The 22,892-nt window shown below is 25.4% G+C and overlaps 1 protein-coding gene across 1 annotated transcript; it reads left to right on the top strand.

Annotated features, from left to right (window-relative positions):
* Nucleotides 1-629: 629 nt before the first annotated feature.
* On the top strand, nucleotides 630-19,214 carry LOC132947491 (uncharacterized). Its single transcript, XM_061017797.1, has 20 exons — nucleotides 630-831; nucleotides 889-1,049; nucleotides 3,390-3,626; nucleotides 4,011-4,197; nucleotides 6,510-6,670; nucleotides 6,742-6,873; nucleotides 6,934-7,119; nucleotides 7,593-7,775; nucleotides 7,843-8,469; nucleotides 10,739-10,891; nucleotides 11,646-11,942; nucleotides 15,138-15,282; nucleotides 15,346-15,432; nucleotides 15,672-15,799; nucleotides 16,547-16,672; nucleotides 16,741-16,945; nucleotides 17,267-17,412; nucleotides 17,508-17,723; nucleotides 18,541-18,642; nucleotides 18,946-19,214. Exons 1-20 carry the CDS (start codon nucleotides 732-734, stop codon nucleotides 19,018-19,020), a joined length of 3,654 nt encoding a protein of 1,217 aa, XP_060873780.1. The 5' UTR covers nucleotides 630-731; the 3' UTR covers nucleotides 19,021-19,214.
* The last annotated feature ends 3,678 nt before the right edge of the window (nucleotides 19,215-22,892 follow it).

Raw genomic sequence — 22,892 nt, 5'->3', positions numbered from 1 at the left:
TTAATTTAAAAAAATACTAAAAAATGTCAACAAATTTCTAAAAAAAAAAAACCAAAATATTTTGAATGTTTTGTTTATCTACAAAATTAAGTCTTTAATATAATAATATTATTCCTTTTTGAATTGTAACACAATTTATTTTGCACAAATATTCCAGGTTCTAAGTTATTTTTTTGTTAGGGTTTCCTAATTATTTTGAAGCGGACTATGTACTTTATACTTTGGAATTTGACTTAATACGAAATCAAATTAAATATTATAATATGTCGAACAGCAGCTTATTAGTTGGATTATGTAAACGATGTACCAAATTTATTGTACTTAAAATGTTGTGTATTTTGTTTTTGAGAAAAATTAAACGGAACCTTTGGTTTTAATATGTAAAAATACAGTATACTCAGTATAGTATAGTATTATTTACAGTATATAATAATAAGTAATTAGTAAAAACTTCATTAATACTCATATAATATTTAAAAAAAAATTGATACATTCCCCTACCTTTTGATCATAATTAATCCCGATGACCATCAACCCTGTCGATATTGAATGTTGTTAGCAACGAGTAACGACTGCATTGGACGCGGGGTCATCGGCGTTTCTTGCTACCCTGGACAAGATATTTTATTTCATAAACGTCAGATATTATAGGTAGGTACATATCATTATACTTCGTTATGATTTTTTTTGAAATGATAAATCAATATCAATGAATCTAATTAAAAATTTAAATGAAACCTCATATACAGAAATGTCGAAAAAAAATTTCAAAAAATGATGTATTTGGCTTAGGGCCAAATATGTGCTATGTTAATTATAACCTTCCTAGGGGTAAGTAAAAAATAATATATTACATTTATAATTTATTTTTTAAAACTATTGTTTTAGCGTTACCTATGAACCAATACCAAGTTAAAAAACTAATTAAAGATGGAAACGTGCAGAGTTTGGAAGAAAAGTTACTGAATGGCGAAGGCTATAAATTAATTGGACACTATTCGACAAATCCTAAAATTAAAGTGTTTTTACAATCAGTTCCGATTTATATAGTAAATATTCGATTATATTTAAATAATAAAAAAGTGATTTAAATTCACTACCTAGATTATATTAGTTAAGCATATATATTAATTTTCTACATACATATATTAAGGCGATTTGTATTTATTATTTTATTTTGTAGGGAGAGGTAAAAATAAATTAAAATATTTAGGTTTTAAAATATTATAATGTATCTTATATTTTGAAGACTGTATGAAGATTTTTCAAACATGTGATTTAAAATATTTAATACAATTTAGTAGGTTTATTTAACTATACGCTATAAGTACTGAGTTCAAAGTTTGAAGTTATGTTATAATGTACTACCATACACCATAGATAGGTAATTTACCCATTTAGATATTTTAGTTTTAACTTTTAAAACATTTACACCACAAAAAATATTATTATTTTTCATTGTAAAATAGTTATAACGAAACCTGAGGATTTTAATTTCGTGAAAATTTTGACAATATATTCTATATGTGTTTTATCTTTTTGTTATAAGAAAATCTTGTGACTTACTTTGACACCTTGCATTACATTTTCAAGCTTTTTTTACTCATAAAATACATAACAAACAAACATTTTATCTTAAAAAAGTCAAATACAAACTTAAAAAAGTTGAGATTTTCAAATGTCTTTATATTTCTATAATACATATGTCATATATAGATAAAAAAGAAAAGATCCAAAAATATTTTTTAAATTTAGCATGCCTAGAAAATCTTAATATAAACATAAAACATTATAGGTGAAACTTTCAAGTGCCCGTAGATGTATTTTTTTTAAGTAAGTATTACATTAAAACAAAATCAAATTTGTCAAAAACTGGTTTTGTGTAAATATTCCCGTATTTTTTTTTTTTTTGTTTTGTTAATAACTGGGAAATGTATACACGATTTAAACTTGATTTGATTTTCTATCAGAAACTTCCATCAAAGCTAAAGATTGGAGCACTTTTTTGACTTCAAGCTCACATATCAGTTTAAAACCAATAAATTTATCCTTCCACTCAGAGTTTAAAAAATAGGTGTTAGGTAAAGAAATGGATAGTTATTAATTTATTAAAAAAAAAAAAAAACATAAAATGAGAACTGTTTAAGATGTACATAATATATGTTTTTACAACCAACTAACTTTATGATTTACTGTAGAATAATCATTTAAAAAAAAAAATATTGTTATGATTACCTACTATACATATAAAGTACAATACACATAATATTATATAATAATATACCCACCAAACTACACGAAATTCCGGGACCAGAAATTGAAGTAACAAAGAAAGTAATACTTTTTTTTTAAAATAAACGTATTTTAGTATTTATATAAACTAAATTAGGTACCTATTATAATATAATAACAAGAATTGTAAAAAACAGCCAAAATATGTACCTAAACAGTTATTATATCATTAACAATCACTTTAGGTAGGTATAGCTCTATATTTATATATATAGGTATACATAGTCAGTTGCTTTCTTTGATTATACTCGTATATTTTAAAGCGATCAATATTATTGAAATTGTAGGTCAGAAATTCAGAAATGTCGTGTTTAGTAAAAATGACGTATAGGTATATTGATAAATAACACAAATAAATATGAATTTATAATAAACGTAATCATAATTTGAATGTCGCAAACATTTCAAAGACGCTTTTTCGAGTCGAAAATGTAATTAAGATATTTCGGGAGCTGATATTTTTAAAATTTAATAAGCCCGAGGACTCCCTGTAATCAAAAACACTTATTTTCTTGAGATATTTATTAATTTTTTTTTTTTATTGAGCTTAAGCCCAGAAACTATGGCCATTAGCTGTTTTTTTGTTTGATAGGGGGATCATTTAAAGTACGAATTTTGGCGAAATGTATCAAATTTAAAATTTAAAAATAATTTTGTAGTTATAAAATTTAGAAAATGTTCAACTTTTATAGCTAAGGACTGGCAATTTAAAACAAGGTTTCACGTAAATAGATAAATAAATTACTTTATTCACAATAATATCATCATATATACTTAGTAATATATCAGATGCTGACTGATGACTGTCTTCGTTCAGAATCGTTTTTCGTACACAATTATATTATGTCATTGAATTTAAATTTAATACCATCCATTACAGGGACCCATTTTTAACCTAGTGTACAGCAGAGTAACACCCACTAGCTGACCTTTTTATTTAGGTCATCAACTTCCTATCTCTAACTAAGTATAACTTATAGTATATGTTTTTCTATCACTGGATATTTCTATTCAGTGAATAGTATCATATATATTATATAATATAGTGACACTGATATTCAGTATTATTATTCAATAATTTGCCATTGATGTTTCAGGCCCGTATGGATATGCTGCAAGATTCTGCTTGTAAAGGAAATTTGAGAGATATGCAATTATTATTAGAAAATGGAAACACGTCAAGAAATATTTACAAAATTCTTCCTACAAAATTAGTTTGCAGCAAAGATTTAAATGGAGTAACTATACTGCACAAAGTCGTTTATTATGACTATTTAGACGTGGTTGAGTGGCTTGTGAAGAACTATCCACAAACTGTCCACGTTAAAGATAAAGTAATATGTAGTTTCAATATATATCAAATATTCAAGTATAAATTTGCTTAAGTTAATATCTTATTTATCAATACTAATTACCCATATATATATATACATTTTACAATATAACTTAGAACTAATTAGAAGAGTTAGATAAGATGGTAAGTAGGTACCTACGTACACAATCTTCCAATATAATGTAACATAGTGTTGATAAATAATTAATTAACTTAAATCATCATTCATCATTATTGTAATAGCATTATTATAATTTATATTTTATAGTATTCAGCTATACATTCATTTAAATTTAAAAAATATTTTATTTTGTAGAAATGTATTTGTAATCAAAGTTAAGTATATAATATCATATACCAACTAATATGTTTTTTAAATTTTTAGACCTTAAGAATTCCATTGCATTATATATGTTCCTGTTCAGAAGTTTCACGGGTTTGGGATTTAATGTTAGAAGCTGGTGCTGATCCTAACACATTAGATATAAATAATAAAACGCCAACTTATTATTTAGAATATAGTGAAAATATTACATTGCCAAATAATTATAAAAGCGATGATTCAGATAAAGGTAATTTAATTTCTGTCAGAACTAGGTAATTTATAATATATTTAACAGTTTAGAAAAAATATTGTGATGGCTACTAAGCCACTTATTAAAACAATAATATTTTAGACTTAGTTATAGTAGGTAGTACATATAATGAAGTAAAGAGGTAAAAATAAAAATAAAAAATTATATATTTTATTTGAATATATAAAAAATATGCTAAGCTGTTTTTATTATTTTAAAGCAGATTATATTGTTATTTTTTTTTTATCATCAAACATGGTTATTATTCATAGATTATATTACTTTGGGTTCATTTTTTTTTTAATTCCATGTATTTATCACATGATAATATGTATCTACCTATTTCGTTGCATAAAAAGTACACACCGCTAAACTTGTACCAATGTTCAGTATATCTGTGATTGTCACCTTCTGAATTACTTAGATTTTATTTTTGTCCTTAGTATTTGGTATATTGTTTTGTGAAAATTTTTAGTACCTATCATATTTTTCAAAACTTTAAAATAGATGCAAAAGTGTTGTACTTACCTAATCTTTATTTGTTTTATATTTGAAATTGAATGGTGTATTATGATATTTCATACTTAATTAGTGCTTGTCATTTAACATTTAAACTCCCATGCACTACATGTGAAACTCTTCATAATAAAAACACAAATTATTTTATAAGTATACGTATTTATATTATAATGCTCATTGCTGAGAGGAAGTTATTAGATTTTGAGTGGTGCGATGAACGTATTCGTTTTACAATAGTGTGAGTTTTTTCTTTTTTTTTGACACTTTTCTCGCAGGCAAATGCTCAGATCATCAACTTTGATGGAGGGTGTTGGTTAAATTGGTAGCAAATTTAATTTAGTTTGTACTGTCAAGTTTGGATTTTTACTATTGGTTGTACAATGTGTTTCTTTTCCTACGAGGTTATTTGAAATTCAGTATTGATATTTGATACTGTAGAAGCTGGAAAGCTTAAGATACAATTTCAATATATTCCTAATTTAGATTTGAAAATGAATACAGATGGTTTTCCTAGTTACTTTAAAGAGGATATATTTTTAATTTGTTAGTAGTTTTTAAGAAAATTATTTAAAAATAGTAAAAACATTAAAGAGTTTTAAATTAAATCACTCTTTTTCAGCTATAGATACAACGTTATACTAAGCTCTGATCAGAGCTATTTATAGTTTAAGGAAAGTTGCCCCATAGTTTCTCACCACAAAACTCCGAAACTTTTGTTTTAAAACTTAACATTTTACCGGTCTATATAAACATCGCTAGTAAAATCATAGATTTAAAATGGTTTCTTATGTAATCTGATTACATTTTTTTTCGATACTTATATTATATATAAACTGTTATAATTCTAAACATTAAATCTATATAAATAAAAATTATATGCTGTTCGTTAGTAATCGCATCACTTGAAGACGGCTGGTCCAGTAGTAAAATTGGTCCAATTTTATGTTTTTAATAGCCAAAATAAGGTTTTTACAGAAAGAAAAATTGTGAAAAGTTCCCGCAAAATTTGAAAATTCGAGAAAAACTGAAAAACTGAAAATTAAGGAAATATAAATTTATTTAGTTTATAAATGGTTTCCATTGGTTACTCGAGCAGACGAGGTAAAATTAATCAAATCGTCGCGTTTATGACCTCAAATGAATAAATATTAACTTAAAACAAATATGAGAGTTGAATATAATATAATAGGTATTATCTTATATAATCAAAAGCTACTTGACCGATTTTGTGAGAATTTCAAAGACATCATCAGAAAAGTTTAGAGAGTAGTTTGAACTACGGTCAATTTATACCAGTGCTATATCCAATCTGAAACAGATAGGTCCTATAGACTTGTCCATCTCGATTGAATCGATTCAAAAAGTGAGGTACACTGACACCAATTTTCCCTTGAACTGAGGTACACTAAAACCAAGATATACCCGTATATAGTGTTATATTTTATATATATTTCTTCATTTTTTCACGGGCGAAGTCGGGTTATCTGCAGATAATATAAATGTTGGTTTATGCAAAATTAATAAACTCAAAAACTACTGAATCGTTTACTATAAAAGTTATATCAATAAATTCCTTGAGACTTGGATGGTGTTTATATCTTAATTTTTTTTAACTCTAATAGAAATGGAGAAATATCCTAATGGTTTCAATTGGTTACATAGATTATCATTATAATACTATTATAATTAGTTGAAATATGGCATATATATTTTTATACATTTATTTATGTTTGGCATGTATATTATATATTATGTAAGATTGGTTGATTGTATTTTCCTAATCCCTATAGAGGTTCCTATAAAACCTTCCAACATAAGAATATGGATACACGAATGTAACATAAAACAGCTTTCAAAAGTAATTTGGTCTGGACTGGGAGATAAGTTGTTGACTGAGACTAGCAAACAAACAACTGTGAACAAGTTTTTGAAAGCAGTGCCCTACATAATGGTAACTTTTAAATGTTTACACTTTTTGTCGAAATACATTTTTTTTAGTATTTCTTTTTTTATTTGTTAAAGGGTATTATCAAAGAAATTCATAAGGCTGTTATTGACGATAATCTTGTGTTATTGAAAAAACTGAATCGTGATCCTGTCCCTATAGAAGTTTTAGCAAGTAAAGACAAGAATGGATTAACTCCATTACATAAGGTTGCAAATTTAGTTTTGCATACAATAAATTTTAAATTAATGAAATCAATTATTTTTTAGGCCGTAGGACTGGGTCGTCTCAGTATTGTTGAATACATAATAAACAAAAATCCAAAAATGGTGAACTTAAGAGATAATGATGGTAGAACACCTCTACATTATGTTTTTATTTCTCCATCAAAACATATTTTACCTATGTATAACATGCTTGTTGAAGCAGGAGCAAATGAAAATTTAATTGATAAGGTTTGTCATCAGTACTTTTGCTTATACACGTATTGTTATGTATTTATTATTGAGTCATGCATTCACCCAATTATTAAGTTATTGTTTAAATAATGTGATAACTTACAGTACATGAGCATAAGCAAACTGATTTATTGAATTACGAGATATTATTTCATAAACATAATTATTGATAAAATATTATTATTTTTTAATTTATCTGAGTGTAGATAATCTTTGATAATATTATACAGCATACTAGAATATTATAGTCAATGTTTTAATCTAATAATCTATATATTATGTATTATGTAGGTACAATGGACATAGTATATTACATAGCGTACTACCTTTATTATATTGAGCTGATCGTACAACAATTGAAGTTATCTTATGCACAATTCATTATTTTATAAACATTATTCAATATATATTTGAATTATTTAATTACACTTCGTGTTGATGAAAACATATATTTTGTTTTTGTATTTAAGAATGGTAGAACTCCTAAAAGTGATGGTGTGAAGATAAATGACATCCCAAATGATTTATTAACCGTTTTACCAAAAGCACCAAGAATTGCATCAGAGTTCCCAGCTTCTTGGGACTGGAATATTTTCTATGAACCTGTTGATAAATCTGTTAGCAAATTAAAATCTAAAAATATGCCAACTCAAGTACGTATTCACATATAAAGTTTATAGACAAAGACCTTTCTTTATGAGTGTTTTAATGTTTGTTTAGGAATCTGAAATACAAACTACAATAAAAAAAAATTCAACAAATATTGATTATACCAACAACGCTGAAATTACAAATGATGTTGAAAATATCGACAACATTAAAACTGCAAAATATAATGTTGAGAATATTAATAATATTGATAACGTTGATAAAAGTGAAAATAAAGAAAAAATTGATCCTAAGAATAGAACTAAAAATGATTCTTTAAATATTAAATCAGAACAATTAAACATTGATGATAATATTGATAATAGTGAAAATAGTAAAAATAGTGATCCTAAGAATAGAGATAATAATTTTATTTCTTTATACTCTCAATCGGAACTTCAAGACATTGACGATGTTGATAATAATGAATATAAAACAAATAATGATCCTGATAATAGATATGAAAATTATATTTCATTATATAGAACACCTGCAGAATTTCAAGACATCGGTAGAACAAACAACATTGTTCCAAAATCTAATAGTCTTACGTTGGGTGAGGTCAGACAAGCATTGAATAATGGTCTCTTGGAAGACATTTTACCTATGGATGGCCCGGTATACAGGGTTAATAGTTTAGATGATATAAATAATATTGAATATTCTGATAATGATGTATTGGAGTCTACCGAATTGCAGGTAAAAAAATTGTTTAATAATAATGTAAATAAAAAGTAAAAACTCTTCTTATATCATTAGTCTTATATTATTATGCATATTTAAAACATAAAATATGAATTTGGACCAGACAGATTGATATATACCTACGTAGTACGTATCATAATTTAATCATTCATAGACTAGTTTCTGGTTATTAAATCTAGAAATTAATGATAAAATAAGGCATTTATTTATTGAAATATTATTTTGTATCTACCAAATTTATAGCATTAATAAATGTTTATGTAGATAATCAGATGATAAAAATACTAACGTCTATAAAATACAGAATTAGAAACAGTGTTTTTAGCAAGGTTGTTACAAAAAATAGTGTTAAAAAGTTAAGATACTATAAATAACGTATCTGCAGCATCGCGGCATGAAGCCAGTGATGTAATAATTACATTAGTTAATAAATTATTGCACAAATATTTTTCTATTTGAAATAACAAATAACAATGTATACCTATACAAAAACAATAATAATATATACAGGGTGTAACAGAAAGAACTGACTTTTGGAATAACTTTCGTTCTAGGTAATCATTATTTTTAAATTTTTTTTATATATCATTTATAGCCAATTGCGCTACACGCGCAAAAATAAAAAATTATAAATTTGACTTAAATTTTTTTGAATAAATTCAAAATAGCCAATTTGTGAATCTGATTATAAGAACGATTTGGAGGGTAAAAACATTTATCTTATTTAGTTTATTTTTTAGAATTTTTTAAAATATCAATATTTTTTTGATTAAATTTTTTTGGAACGCAATAACTTTTTTAAAAATATTATTTTTGGAATTTGTTAACATAGGTATATTCTTAAAACTATTTACTAATCATATAATTTTGACAATTTTTGTCATACGTTTAAGTAGCATCAATTTATTTTTTTTTTGATCAGTTCTTTTTGTTACACCTTGTATACATAGATGAATTCTTCTATACATTTGTCTCATACGTATGAAACCTAACCTAAGACGGTGACCGATTTTCGTCTGGTTTGGCTAGTCTTGTGACTAAAGTGATACTTTTTAAATGTATTCAGAATACGTATTTAAATACTCGCGGTGTCATTTGTCATTTAAAATCCATACTCGAATACTTTTTTCAAAAGTATAAATACAAATACTTTTTAAGTCTTCAAAATACATAAGAAACACTTTTTTTTAGTTTAATAAAAAGTTTGATATTGAATTACTTGTACGTTAATCACAAATATATGGTTAAACTTATATTTATAATTATTTAAACTTAATCGTTAAAACCTAAATATACATACTTAAACACGTTAAATAATTTCAGATTTGGGGCCGACTCGGTTAGCCATTCTGTTATTTGCTTATTTGAACAAGGTTAGGCCTTGTTATAAATTCTTAGAAACAACATAAAATATTATTTTAAAAATACAATTTATAATAGTTAAATGTGAAAATTAAACCAAGTCGAATGTGTCATCGGTGGGTGGATTCTTTCCCCAAATTATGTAAATCATGTTATTTGTTTCCCTCTTATCGCACATATACTCATTATGTCTTAGATTTAGATTGTATATTTTCTTCTAAAAATAAAAAAATAAAAAATTTGAAAATATTGGTGATTTACATATAACGGTAATATGAAAAAAAGTATTTACTATTCTGGAATAAAAATACGAAGAAAAAGTATTTTAAATACATTTGTCAAAAAGTATTTAAATACAATTAGGTATTCGAATACTTAACAAGATTAAGAGCCCAAACCTTTCAATGAAATCAATTTTGGTTGAATTTCGTTGTCACATTTAGTTTCTGGCGATCGGCCGCAACTGAAAAATACTTTACCATGTTAATCTTACTTCTTAGCAAAATGGTTAGCTTGGTTAGCAAGGGGGTTGTTGGAATAATAAAGTGACGCTCCAGAGAATGCATTAAGCCATTAACCCATACAGCATTTTGTAATGATAATATTATAATATTATTATAATAACATTATACTAATATTATTCGTTATTATAATGTTATAATAATATTTTTAAACAAAAAATAGCACACCCATTGGCATTATCGAGCGCAGATAACCACCGCCTGAGGTTACTCTTGTATGAATAGATTATACTTTGTAGTAAAAGATAATCTAAAACTCAATAATTGTATGAAAAATAAAATTTTTGGGCACTTATCAAATAAAACAAATTAAGTATTTTACCTATTATAAGTTTTAAGTATCATATTAAGAATATTTTATAATTTATTCTCTTTTCTAGGAACGTATAAGCTCAGCTCAAATAATAGTAAAACAAGGTAACCTAGAACAAATAGCGGATTACATTTTAGATGGTAAATATGAAAAACTCGTAGGAATAAGATCAGACGTACCAGAAATTCAAGACTTTCTTGATAAAACATCATTTTATGCAGTAAGTATTAAACTATTGACAGCTAATATACCTACCTAATAATGTAAAATTTTTATTTTTTATGTATTATGTATATGGGAAATGGTTATAATACATTTTATAGGTAATTCAATTATTGAAAAAAAGTTTAAAAATAAATAACTTTTAACTAACAGAAGATCGATATTTTAATTTTCATTAGAATAATGGGCCTGCATAATTCAGTAAATTATTGCATTTAAATAAGGATTCTTATAAGAGTTCAGTTAAAAAAAATTGTCTATTTGTTTAATACGAGAGTATATTGTCTTATCATTTTTCAACAGTTTTCAAAACATTCGAGATTTTCTCTATACCCCCATAAAAATGTCACGATCAATTCGCTGTATAAATAGTGGGAACTGTTTTTATCACATGCTGTTAGAAAATTTTGATATTTGTATCTTATTTGACTTGATTCTTTATAAATAGTAGAATGGTGAATATTTTATGGTAGATAAAAAATGTTGTCCCATTTGTATGCGCAACCAAAAAAAAAAAAACCTGGCGTTTTAATTCAATATGATAAAATAAGTATTAAAAAATGTTTAACGAGTAGGTATCAAAAAAACCACCTAGTACAATATAGTACCTAACTCTAGTTTCTGTAATCCATACATATAATAAGTCATATAATATATGAGATTCTGAATCTAGCGAAAATGTACTTTAATGTTATGATGATATGTTTTTTTGTTATGATATTCATAAAAAAATAAAATATTACTATTTTCAGAATAAAATTGATCAGATTCATCGATATTGTGCTGTAGGAGACTTGGATGAATTAATTCTGCTTTTAGATCGAAGGAAGTTCTGTTTAGCTCGTGAGTCTAGAAGTGGCTTAGGCTTAACTCCTTTACATACAGCAGTTATCTATGAACAATTTGATGTGTTTGGATACCTGATAGATAAGTTTCCAGAAACTTCAAAATTGATTGACTTGCAAGGATGGACTGCAATAGATTATATAAATTATATGCAAGATAAGACATTTATAGACCAATTGTTGGAGACAAAAAGTAATTTAGAGGTGAGTTCACGTTTGATTCAAAAGTTTCTGTTTATAAGTATTTAGTTTACCTAAACTTACTTAATGGTCGATATTCAATAATTTAGTCCCAAAATAATGAAAAAAATGACTAATGCAAAAAAGTATAAAAAACAAACTTTTAAGTGTTTAATATCCACTATATATAAATTTAACTAATGTGGGCTTTTCTTCGAAATTTCAAGAACTTAGCGTGACAGAAATTTAACTGTATTTAATTTTAACGAAAAATTCGTGGAATTCGCTTTGCAGTCTGCTGTATATGCTGTTTAGTGTTTTGACTTTCGAGTGTAATTCGTTATTTCGTAGGCTACTGCAATAGGTGACATTATGTTAAATTTAAATTGAATGATAAATCATTGTTTGCGAAAACCGATTCTGAGCGAAGAAGACGGGCGGATCAGAATCTATTTAGTTTAACTACAATTATATACTTAAGTTAATATATATTCTTACATAGGTAGGTTGTACTAGTTTTTAGAAAAAACACAATAAATAACTGATAAGTTAATACCGACATGGTGACATATCCTCCAATGGTGTGGATAGGTTTATGGTTTAGTATAGCTTGAAATAAATTAGAATAAATATTTTGAATATTTTATCGTATATAGAAAATAAAAATAAACGCAACAGCAAAAAGTTAGTCTTCTTAGTAAATTTTAGATTCTGAGCGGAGCGTTGAATGCATTGTATTTACAATGATGTGTGTTTTTTCTCTATCTTTTATCAACATTTGGGGTAGTAAAAATAATCCGATTTTGACATCAGCATCTTCTCTGATAGAAAATCTAGTTGGTGCATTTGTGATGTCCAAATCGGAAATGCTCAGTAATCTAAAAAAGGGTTGGTAGGCGTCTCTACACATAAATTTTGTTTTGGGTAACCGTTTATATATAATATGGTTTCCATTGATTAAAGATAAAAAATAGACAAAGGTGGGCAAGTTAATGAAAATAATTAACTGTGGCAAGTTAAGTAATACTATTAAATTAAAAGTTAACAAGAAAAAAATTTAATTATATAAGTTTAATGTTAAGAAAGAAAATAAAACTAACTCAACTCAGTTAAAAAAAAGTTAATTTTTTTTCTAGTTACGATATTTTTAAGTCATAAACTGCCCAAGTATTTTGTTATATACAAACACTTACCTAGACGTTTAACACTTAGTAAAAAATTAGATTATTACAATATATAATTCAAAATAAATAACTAAAATCGAAAAAGAGTCAACGAATTAGTATTTTCTAGTTTTATGCATGACACGAATAGAAAATTAACTTAACTGCACAACAATGATAATTAACTATAAAAAGTTAAGTTACATCAATATACATTTTAACTGAATAATTTAATAAGTCAAAAATAAAAATAATTAACTAGTTAAGTTAAAAAGTTTAAAAAATCAACTTTTTAACTTAACTTTAACTTTTTAACAAATTAATGCCCCCCTTTGAAAATATATATTATGAATGGATATAATTGTATGACGTATTGTATTACATTTTGTCATTTAGGCTAATACAGCTAATCTATATAAATGTAAAATAGAGTAACAACTAACAGCTATCATATTATATTAGCGAAGAAGTCGAGGCTGAGGTTGATATACTAAAAAAAATACTTGATCGATTTTGATAAAAAAACAATTAGGAATATTTCGACTGAAGCTAAAGATAGATGTATAGACATATTATAATAATAGGTAGTCAGAAAATACAGATATTATTAGTTGGGTTATATTTAATAAAAATCTACAGTTTGTTACCCATTAGCACAACATTTTGCACACATTTATTGTTTGGGATCCCGGACGGTCGTAAGTCTTTATTAGATTATAATAGAAATAACAGCCGTTATAATATTATATATAAAAGACAAAGATTAATTGTTTAGAGAATCAAAAAATACTTGTCTGATTTTTAAAATTCGAGGAAGGTTTGGATAATAGATTAAACTAGTTATTTTAGGGTGGCTTCATCGTTAATAATAATATTCATATCATAACCACATGTTCGTTGATTTCTGATTGCAATTGGTTCACGTAAGAAAAAAGTGTTTTATTATTATCTGCCGTAACTGGATTGCTCATCTTGGTTTCATTTATCATCAGGAAACGCCAGTTAATATAGCTAGTATATATTAATTTATATTGTAAATGTATAAATGTATATTTTAGATTCTGAGCATTGAATGTATATTGTTATATATTTTAAAATAATATTTTATATTATATTAATTGTATGTTGTAACTTGACTTTGATTTCAATAAATTTGATTCCCGCTACCTTACAGTGAATAGTAATTACTTATTATATTGGATATAGGTACCTATAGTAAGTATAAGTGTATTTTATTAAGAATTAATGTTATTATAAATTATAATGGATATTGGATCATATAAATAATAAAAATAAAATAATAATAATAAATAATAAAAGGTAATGTACTATGTCATTATAATTTTAAATTTAATTATAACATACAATAAAAAAATGATTTATACCATACTCATCGTTTTCTATAAAGATTTATAAAATAACAGTTTAAAGGAACGACTAGAAGAATGTATACAATATAACCATGTTTCTTTCAAAAAAAAACTTAGCGTGAACGATTTAAATTTTCAACTTTTAAGTGAATTTTTGAACACTGGTTTTTTCCAATTGTTAAGAAAATTATTTTTGACCCAAAGCCATCTTTGATCAACCAGACCTGGTTAGAATTCAGTTAAATATAATTTAAATACATAAATACATTTTTTCTTTAGGCAACAGAAAAGTGATAGCCGATAGGTAAGCATATTACTCCATCCAACCATAATGTTATAGATCATGCGCTTTTAGGAAAGTTTATAGTATCGTTGTTTACATTTGACCCTCAAAGTTAATCTTAGGAAAGATATTACTAATTTAATATTAAATTTGAAAGTTTAGTTGGTTATGGCATGGGAGTAAACATCAATTTATTTGTACTTTAAATTCATGTATCAATAATTTATTAATATTTTTGTGTAGTAAACATGCAGGTAGGTGGTATATCTATTTCGTCCATCATTACCCGACTACCGTTGTCAATTAAAAAGTGATGGAACTAATTTTATACTTGACAGTTATTTATTATATGAATCCTTGTTGTTGGTGTGTATCCATAGTAATATTCATGAAATATTCATAGGACTTTCAAGCTGATTACCATACGCCACCAACTTTTGGAAAAAGTGATGTCACATTTGATCCAGATAAGATACGTAAAACTTTAGGTTACGTAAGTTACGTCACAGAAACTGTCGACGAGGAAAATATTGATACAGACATGGACAGTTAATACAAATTAAATTATTATTAAATGATTAAATTTATAATAATTGATTTTCTTTACTTAGGATCTTGTAATAGCTCTGGAAAATTACTCTCAGTGGTTATGAGTGCAAGTCAATTTTCCGCCGAGGATAGTGAATACTTAATTAAAGGTAATTTATTGATTAGATCAATATAATGCATATGGGAAATATTACATATTAATTGGAAATAAAATTTATATATTATAATATATACTTTTCAAAGAAAATATAATTGATTGAAAAGTAAAAGGATAAATTGAATTATTATTGTTGGATTATAATTATTAGAGCTGTAATAAATTATTTAATATTATTTAATATTTAAGTTTTCTTCAGAATTGCAATGTAAATTATGATATTTATTTTAGCCATTGGAAAACCACTAACTTCTGGTTTGAAGGAACTTATAAAACGCCGACCATCTAATCCAACTTTGTACTTAGCTGAACATTTGACCAACCATTACGATGATCCGCAATTAGATCAAGAAAGCGGAGTAAGTTTGGCTAAGTTAATATGATTTAAAAACTAAAATTTAACTCTATCATAATTATTTAGGTTTTTTTTTGACATATTATGTAATTTATAATAATTTTTAAGTGATATTAAATTATAGAGATTGTAATAATTGCATTGTCATTTTATTTTTACACTTAAAAAATATGTATCTATTAATTTTTACCAAAACAAAAATGTTAACTTAACAATATTATAGAAAATAGAAATAGTAAAAAATAAAACTTTTCTTATTTTTTTTCAATATTTAAACAACACTAAATTTCCTTTATTTTTGGGAATTATTGTTCTTATAATAAGCTTTTAATATATATATATTGTATTCTTATCCTAATATAACTAATATAGTTTCAAACGAAAAATGTTGTATAGTTGATGTATTTTCTATTGATTTTCAAATTTCTTTAGTTAACAATTCTTGTTCAGACTAACACAATACTATGCTAATATATTTTGTTTGTATTATGTTTGTTACATGAATATCAGTGTGTTTGATGGATTATTGTGTCTAAACGTGTGCTTTTTATAACAGTAATAAAAAATATCACTAAAATACAGAAATATTTTGACTTTAATGAACTATAAACTTTGATTCTTCATCCGCAGTATTTTAAAATTGAAACACATTAATAGTAAATTCATAATTTGGTTTAAAATTATATCCTATCACAATGGTTGGATCGAACATTCCTTTACGGTGGTTTTATTGCCACAATATTATGTTCAGGTGTTGCAACCCAGAGTTCAGACACAAGGTATTAACGACGGAGATCAACCTCTGGTTTCTGAAAATATGTTCAAACCTTGGGATGTATTCAGTAACTATCAGCCAGAATTCAAAAAAATTAGTCGTGTAAGACGTTTAGAAAATACAATTATTTTTATTGCACAGTATTTAAAATAATAATTTTATTTCATTAGGATGAATTTGGAATGAACATGATTCACTATGCTGCATCTAGAACACATAATCGCAATGCGTTCTTTCAATTGTTGCAAGAACTTGATGCGAATATTGCACTTCGAGATGAATATTATAGAACTCCAAGAGATATTGCCATAACTTCGAACATTAGAGAAAATGTGAAAACTATTGATAAGTTCGTGGTTCATATTATAGCCAGGGGTAAGTTTTCGGAAATGTATTAATAATTTATCATTAACATATTATATTATTACTTGTTAGTATAAATAGGAAAATATGCCATAGTTACAACTTGTACCCTACTGTACAGCAGAGCGACATCCACTTACCCACCTTTTTTCTTATTTTAATTCTGTTAATTAGATATAACTTCAGCTTATTGTACTAAGTTATGTACAGATTGTTGTTATTTCTAATCAAAATAATACAAATTTAAACTTATAATATAGTCATTAAATTAATGTATAATACCACGAGACTCAGTATTTTAATTTTATTAATATTATTATATTACATTTTTAGGTGAATACAACAAAGTAATAAATCTTTTATTGGAAGGGTACGATCATATTTTGGATTTGAACACAGATAAAGACATTTTAACATTACCATTAAGTAGAGGTCACTCTCACGTATCAGTTATCCTTCAAAGTATACCGACTTTTGAAGTTAGTATAATAGTATACAACTATATAATTACAATATAAATAAACTAAACAATATTAATGATTTTGGTTGGTTTAAAATGAAATATGATATGAAGGAAAAACGGAAGCGATTACATCGAGAAATTTTTTTGGGAGCCCAAAGTCAAGTTGAAGAAATGTTGTGTGAGCGTGACGACGAGTGTGTCATGTTGGCTATGGCGAAAAACGAACGAAGCCGGTGCAGTTTACATATAGCTGTACTAAGTCAGAATGAAGAGATTTTACGGTTAATTGCGGAAAATTTTCCTACTACATTATTTGTGCTTGATAATGTAAGATAAAATTATTTTATTTTATTGAATGGACTTATGGAAATGATTAAGTTTTAAAGTTCTTTAAATATGTAAACAATAAAATAAGTCAATATTTATTAAATTTTTTCAAATTACCGTGTTAGTAATTTTAATCATGTTTTTTTAAGAGGACGCGGCGCCACACTCACATAATATGTTGCCCCGTCTTACAAACGAATAACATAACAAATTTGTGTTCAGCAGTTCCAATTTAGTGAAGAAGCCATTAATAATAGAGTGAACTAACCTATGATCAAACTTAAAAGTAAGAACATTATCTGTGTTTTCACATGGGTTTTGTATAGTATTTTAATTTATAAGCGAGTTCTGATAATTTTTAAATTGCAATATTTTACGTATTTACGTTATAAATTGCTTTAAAATTAAAACATCGCAAAAAACCCATGTCAAAACACAAATAATGTTCTTAGCTTTGAGTTTGATAATAGGTCAATTCATTAATTATTAGTAACCTTTAGAAACTAGGTTACCTACTACAACAAATTGGAACGGCTAAACACAAATTTCTTATGTCACGTGTTTATAAGACGAAAACAACACACACGGCCGTTGATGTGGCATCCTCTTAAAAAAATATTAGTGCTGCGGCTGACACTCGCATAGTTCGCCAATCCCGTACATTCTGTAGGTTGGTTTATTAAAAATGTTTTTATATTAATTCAAAAGTCATTTTTGACAAAAAATAAGGGATCTTTATTTGGACAAAACATTTTATCGATAACTGTTATAATACTGTATGTATGTACCTAATGTATTATTTTGTTATTTTTTATAGATTGAACGAACCGCACTGCATTACGCTATGTCTGTAGATCAAGTGGAAACAATGAGTACAATTTTAATAGGAAGTGGGGCCAATCGTATAGCTAAAGACCTGGTATATATAAATATTAAATATATTATAAAATCTACGTTATTAAAAATCAAATTAATTTTAAACGAATATGTTTGAAATTGACTTAACTAAATAGTTAGGTAGATATCATTGCAATATTATATTAATTAAATTAGGTAATGAAAGTAATTTTCTTTTGGTTTTCGTAAACAGTTTTCTCAGGGACAACTAATTTTTTTTTTATATTCATATTGATTTAAATGATATTTGTCGAATAGTTTTTAATCAGTAATCACTATATACAATTTCATAATTAATCAAACATATTTTTTTTATAATTTACAGAAAGGCAGACAATGTAGCTATTATTTCATGAATAAATTAGATATTCGAAAAATGCTGGAAGAAGAGGATGAATAATGGGGATATGGTTACTTTCTTAAAATATAGATTAAATAATAATTGCATTTATATCAAATATAAAATTTATTAGAGCATAAATAAATAAACATTATTGGGTGGATTTAATATAGAAATTGTATTTGTATTAAAAATTGAACTATTTAATTCTTAAAATTTTAATTCAATGATAAAATCTAAAATTTATATAAAAAGAGGAAAAATTTGTATTTTTATCTGTGATTGTTACGTGATACTAAAAAAAAATATCATCTTTCATTAAGAACTAAATTGCAATAACGATTTCTTAATGAGAATATTTTATTTGTAGATTTTATAGAAATAATATTATAATAGTTTTAAATTATTCTAGTCGATAATTTTCTACTGTTAGAATAATATGTAGATGAGAGAGATCATTAAACAATAATTTTTTTAAAATATTTGTGACTAAATTAAAATGGAACCTATTTTCTTTTTGATTATATTTGATACGTTATTACTTTCCACAGTACGAATAATTTGCAATAGCTTTTCTTTGAATATTATCATTGATCTTAATCGATGATTTATTAGTATAAATTAATATACAGTGTGATTCACCAAATATTCTCCCCTAAATAATGTATTTATACAAATTCTGATTTTTAGAATTTTTAAGTGTGGTTAAATACCATAATTTTAAATATTTGGATTTTTAACTTAATTTAAGTTGCATCGTGTGAAAATACTAACTTATTATTTCAAATAAGAATCACCCCTTTTATCGTAAATTGTTAAGAAGATGATTTTTTTTTGAAAAAGTTGATTTATATTAGTCAAAATTTGTACGAGTAGTTTCTAAGTTATTGAACTTAAAGTACTTACTAAGGATAATAATCCATGAACAGGTTCATAAGATATGCGGGCTATGATAATTTATATATACTAATAAGTAGTAGGTATGTATTAATATAACATGTTTATTAAAATTGTATATCTGTTTGTAAAAATTAACCGAGTGTAATAAGTACTAGACTAAAGATACTAAATTTATTTTATATTTTATATAAAACTATCTAATATTTGTATTACATACAGTGTAATGACTCAGACTTTAAAAAATAACTCATTTGAATTTCTATTTAATATATGCATCAACATTTTCAAAATAGTCTATTGGCTATCAATTTAAAATAAAAAAGGTTAGTTTTCATTGGAAAAAAAGTTTATATTGTCACAAGATACTCCTTAAATTGTATAGAAATTCTAAGTACCTACTTCAAAATATGGCCTTAAAAGTTTAAAGTATACTAAAAAACTACAAAACTTCAATTCTGAATATTTATTTAGTTATATTCAGTACATTCATAATATTATTGTGGTAAATTATCGATAAATTTATTTTACGAATTAAATATTTTTAATATTTTTAGTTAAATAAATCAATCATTGAACATAACATTATCTAAGGATGGTTCAGTATATTATTATATAATAATATATTTTAATGAAGGAGGAATTTATATTAACATACATTTAAAAGAATTATGTTGTGTCAAACTGTCCTTTCGGTAAAATAATTATTTACACATTTTAAATTAAATTACAACGTTGACATAAAAATTTAAAAATAACTGTTATAATTACGTCCGTGAACTTAGCGGCACACAAATAACATAATTCATTCAAACATATCTAACAGCTTTGTTGGTTATTTTTTCAATTGGTTTAAACGAAATAATTGGCCAGTATGTAGCATATGTAAGCCATCTCAGTGGAAAATGGAAGCAACACGACGACCTATCTCACACAGTCAGAAGAATGAATTCAGGCTCAATTAGTTTTAGCTATAGTTTTAAATTATTGTAATAGGTTTATTGATATCTAAACTTAAAATAATATGATATATTCTGATTTCACCTTATTTAAACTTATTCACGTATATCGTATTTATTATTTTGAATTTTGATGTATTGAATATATTTTGTATGCATTAGAGAAATATCATGGTTATGAGAAAAAATTCTATCGGAAAAATGATTCCATGACAGTGATTGATGTACCTGATTGCCTATCTATAACGCCGTGTGATCAAAATATTGTATTATTGAAATGCACCGCATACGTTTTATAAAATACTGAAAAATTAACCCAATGGTGGAACCGTGAAACCAACAACCAACTGATGAGAAAACAATTAACAAATACACACAATTACAATATAAACTATTAATTAAGGACACTGTAAGCTTAGATTAGTATTTTATGCAAACAGCCTCACAAATAAGTAAAGCTTTGTTAAAAAAAAATCAATAATAATAATTGACTTATACACTCGACTAGTCTATATCTATCTCAAACTTAAAAGTGTAAGTTGTAAAACAATACTACTTAATTTTAGTTATAATATGTGAAATGTATTTTGTACTATTATTTAGTGTATTTAAGTGCATTGAGTAAGGGAAAAAGTATACCACAAGGTCAGAAATACATTTCATTGATTTTATAAATTATAACATTAAACATTACACAATGTAACAAATTGTATATACACAAATACAAGAATTGATAAAATTAAAAATATCATATTAGTTTGTTTTAGGAAGCTTATCGTAATAAAAATGTTTATGTAAATATACTTTAATATAAAATTAGAAATGTTTTCAATAGAATAATTTGAAAATAAGAATTTTTATTTGACATCAATTAGTAAGCATGTGTCATACTAAAATGTTATCGACCAAAATAATAAAGTAAAGATTAATTAAGTATCTATAAACAATATAATGTTAGTTAAAATGCAAGAAATCTTAAGATTTTTTAAATTCTATTAGTATTAAATACATTGTTGAAGTAAATATATTATTGAACAAATTAAACTTGAATATGTGGCGAGTGTATCTTTTACCTACATATAATAAGTATAATAATATATTATTGACAAAAAATAAAATTTAAGCAATATGCATTTATTCTATAGGTTTCTCTTTACTTGATTTTCCCTACTTTTTAAGATTAGCTTAATGATTTTTATCATGATTTAAATTCATATAGAATCATATGGAATTAATTTTAGTACTTCATATGATTTTATGCTATTGTTTATAATGTACATATATTTTAATTTTGAAAACATTTTAATGATATAATATTTATATTATTGTGATTTGTGTACTATTATCCTAGTTGGTCAAATTGAATAAACGGATATTAGTTTTGAGAAAAACAATACAGTGTATAGAACGAGTACCTAAAAATGTATAAAAATTATTTACATTGTTTACAATATTGTATTTTGTACACAAAAAATAAAAAAACAAAATAAGGGTCATTGTGTTTGTGATTACAAATTTGTAAATGGTACGTTTTCTGAGTATTGTTTGGTTCCAATTAAACTGTAATCCCTGACTCAATAAAATATTAATAATAAGAGGTTTTACAGTCATTAAAAAATATCGTAAAATATGTACTACATAATATACTCGTATTTTAAATTGAATATTATTATCTATTTTTATCAGGAGCAAAGGAGATGTTAACACAAACAATAAATTTAAAACCAAGGACCCCTTTTTTGTAATTATATAATGTAATATTCTTGTTTGTATTTTTGCTCCGTCGATTCCAAGAAGACAATTTTTATGCGTTTTATACATTCATGTATTTACATAATAATATTGTAATATCCTTTTGGTTGTATAATTTTTCAATTACTCTCGCAAATCACAATCATTCTCACCTGTGGAACTGGCGTGTTCATTGGCTTATGTTATAAACGAATGAACATCGTTGCAAGAAATAAACGTGAATATTTAGTATTTACAGTTAAATCGGAGAAAAAGATAATATTATAATATACAAAACGCCTGCCAAAATCACAAAACTGTTTACCGCTGACTACGCTGTGGGAT

This window comes from Metopolophium dirhodum, chromosome 6, assembly GCF_019925205.1.
Source record: "Metopolophium dirhodum isolate CAU chromosome 6, ASM1992520v1, whole genome shotgun sequence".
NCBI lineage: Eukaryota > Metazoa > Arthropoda > Insecta > Hemiptera > Aphididae > Metopolophium > Metopolophium dirhodum.
Note: the sequence above shows the minus strand (reverse complement) of the source record. Positions and strands in the feature narration are given on the sequence as shown.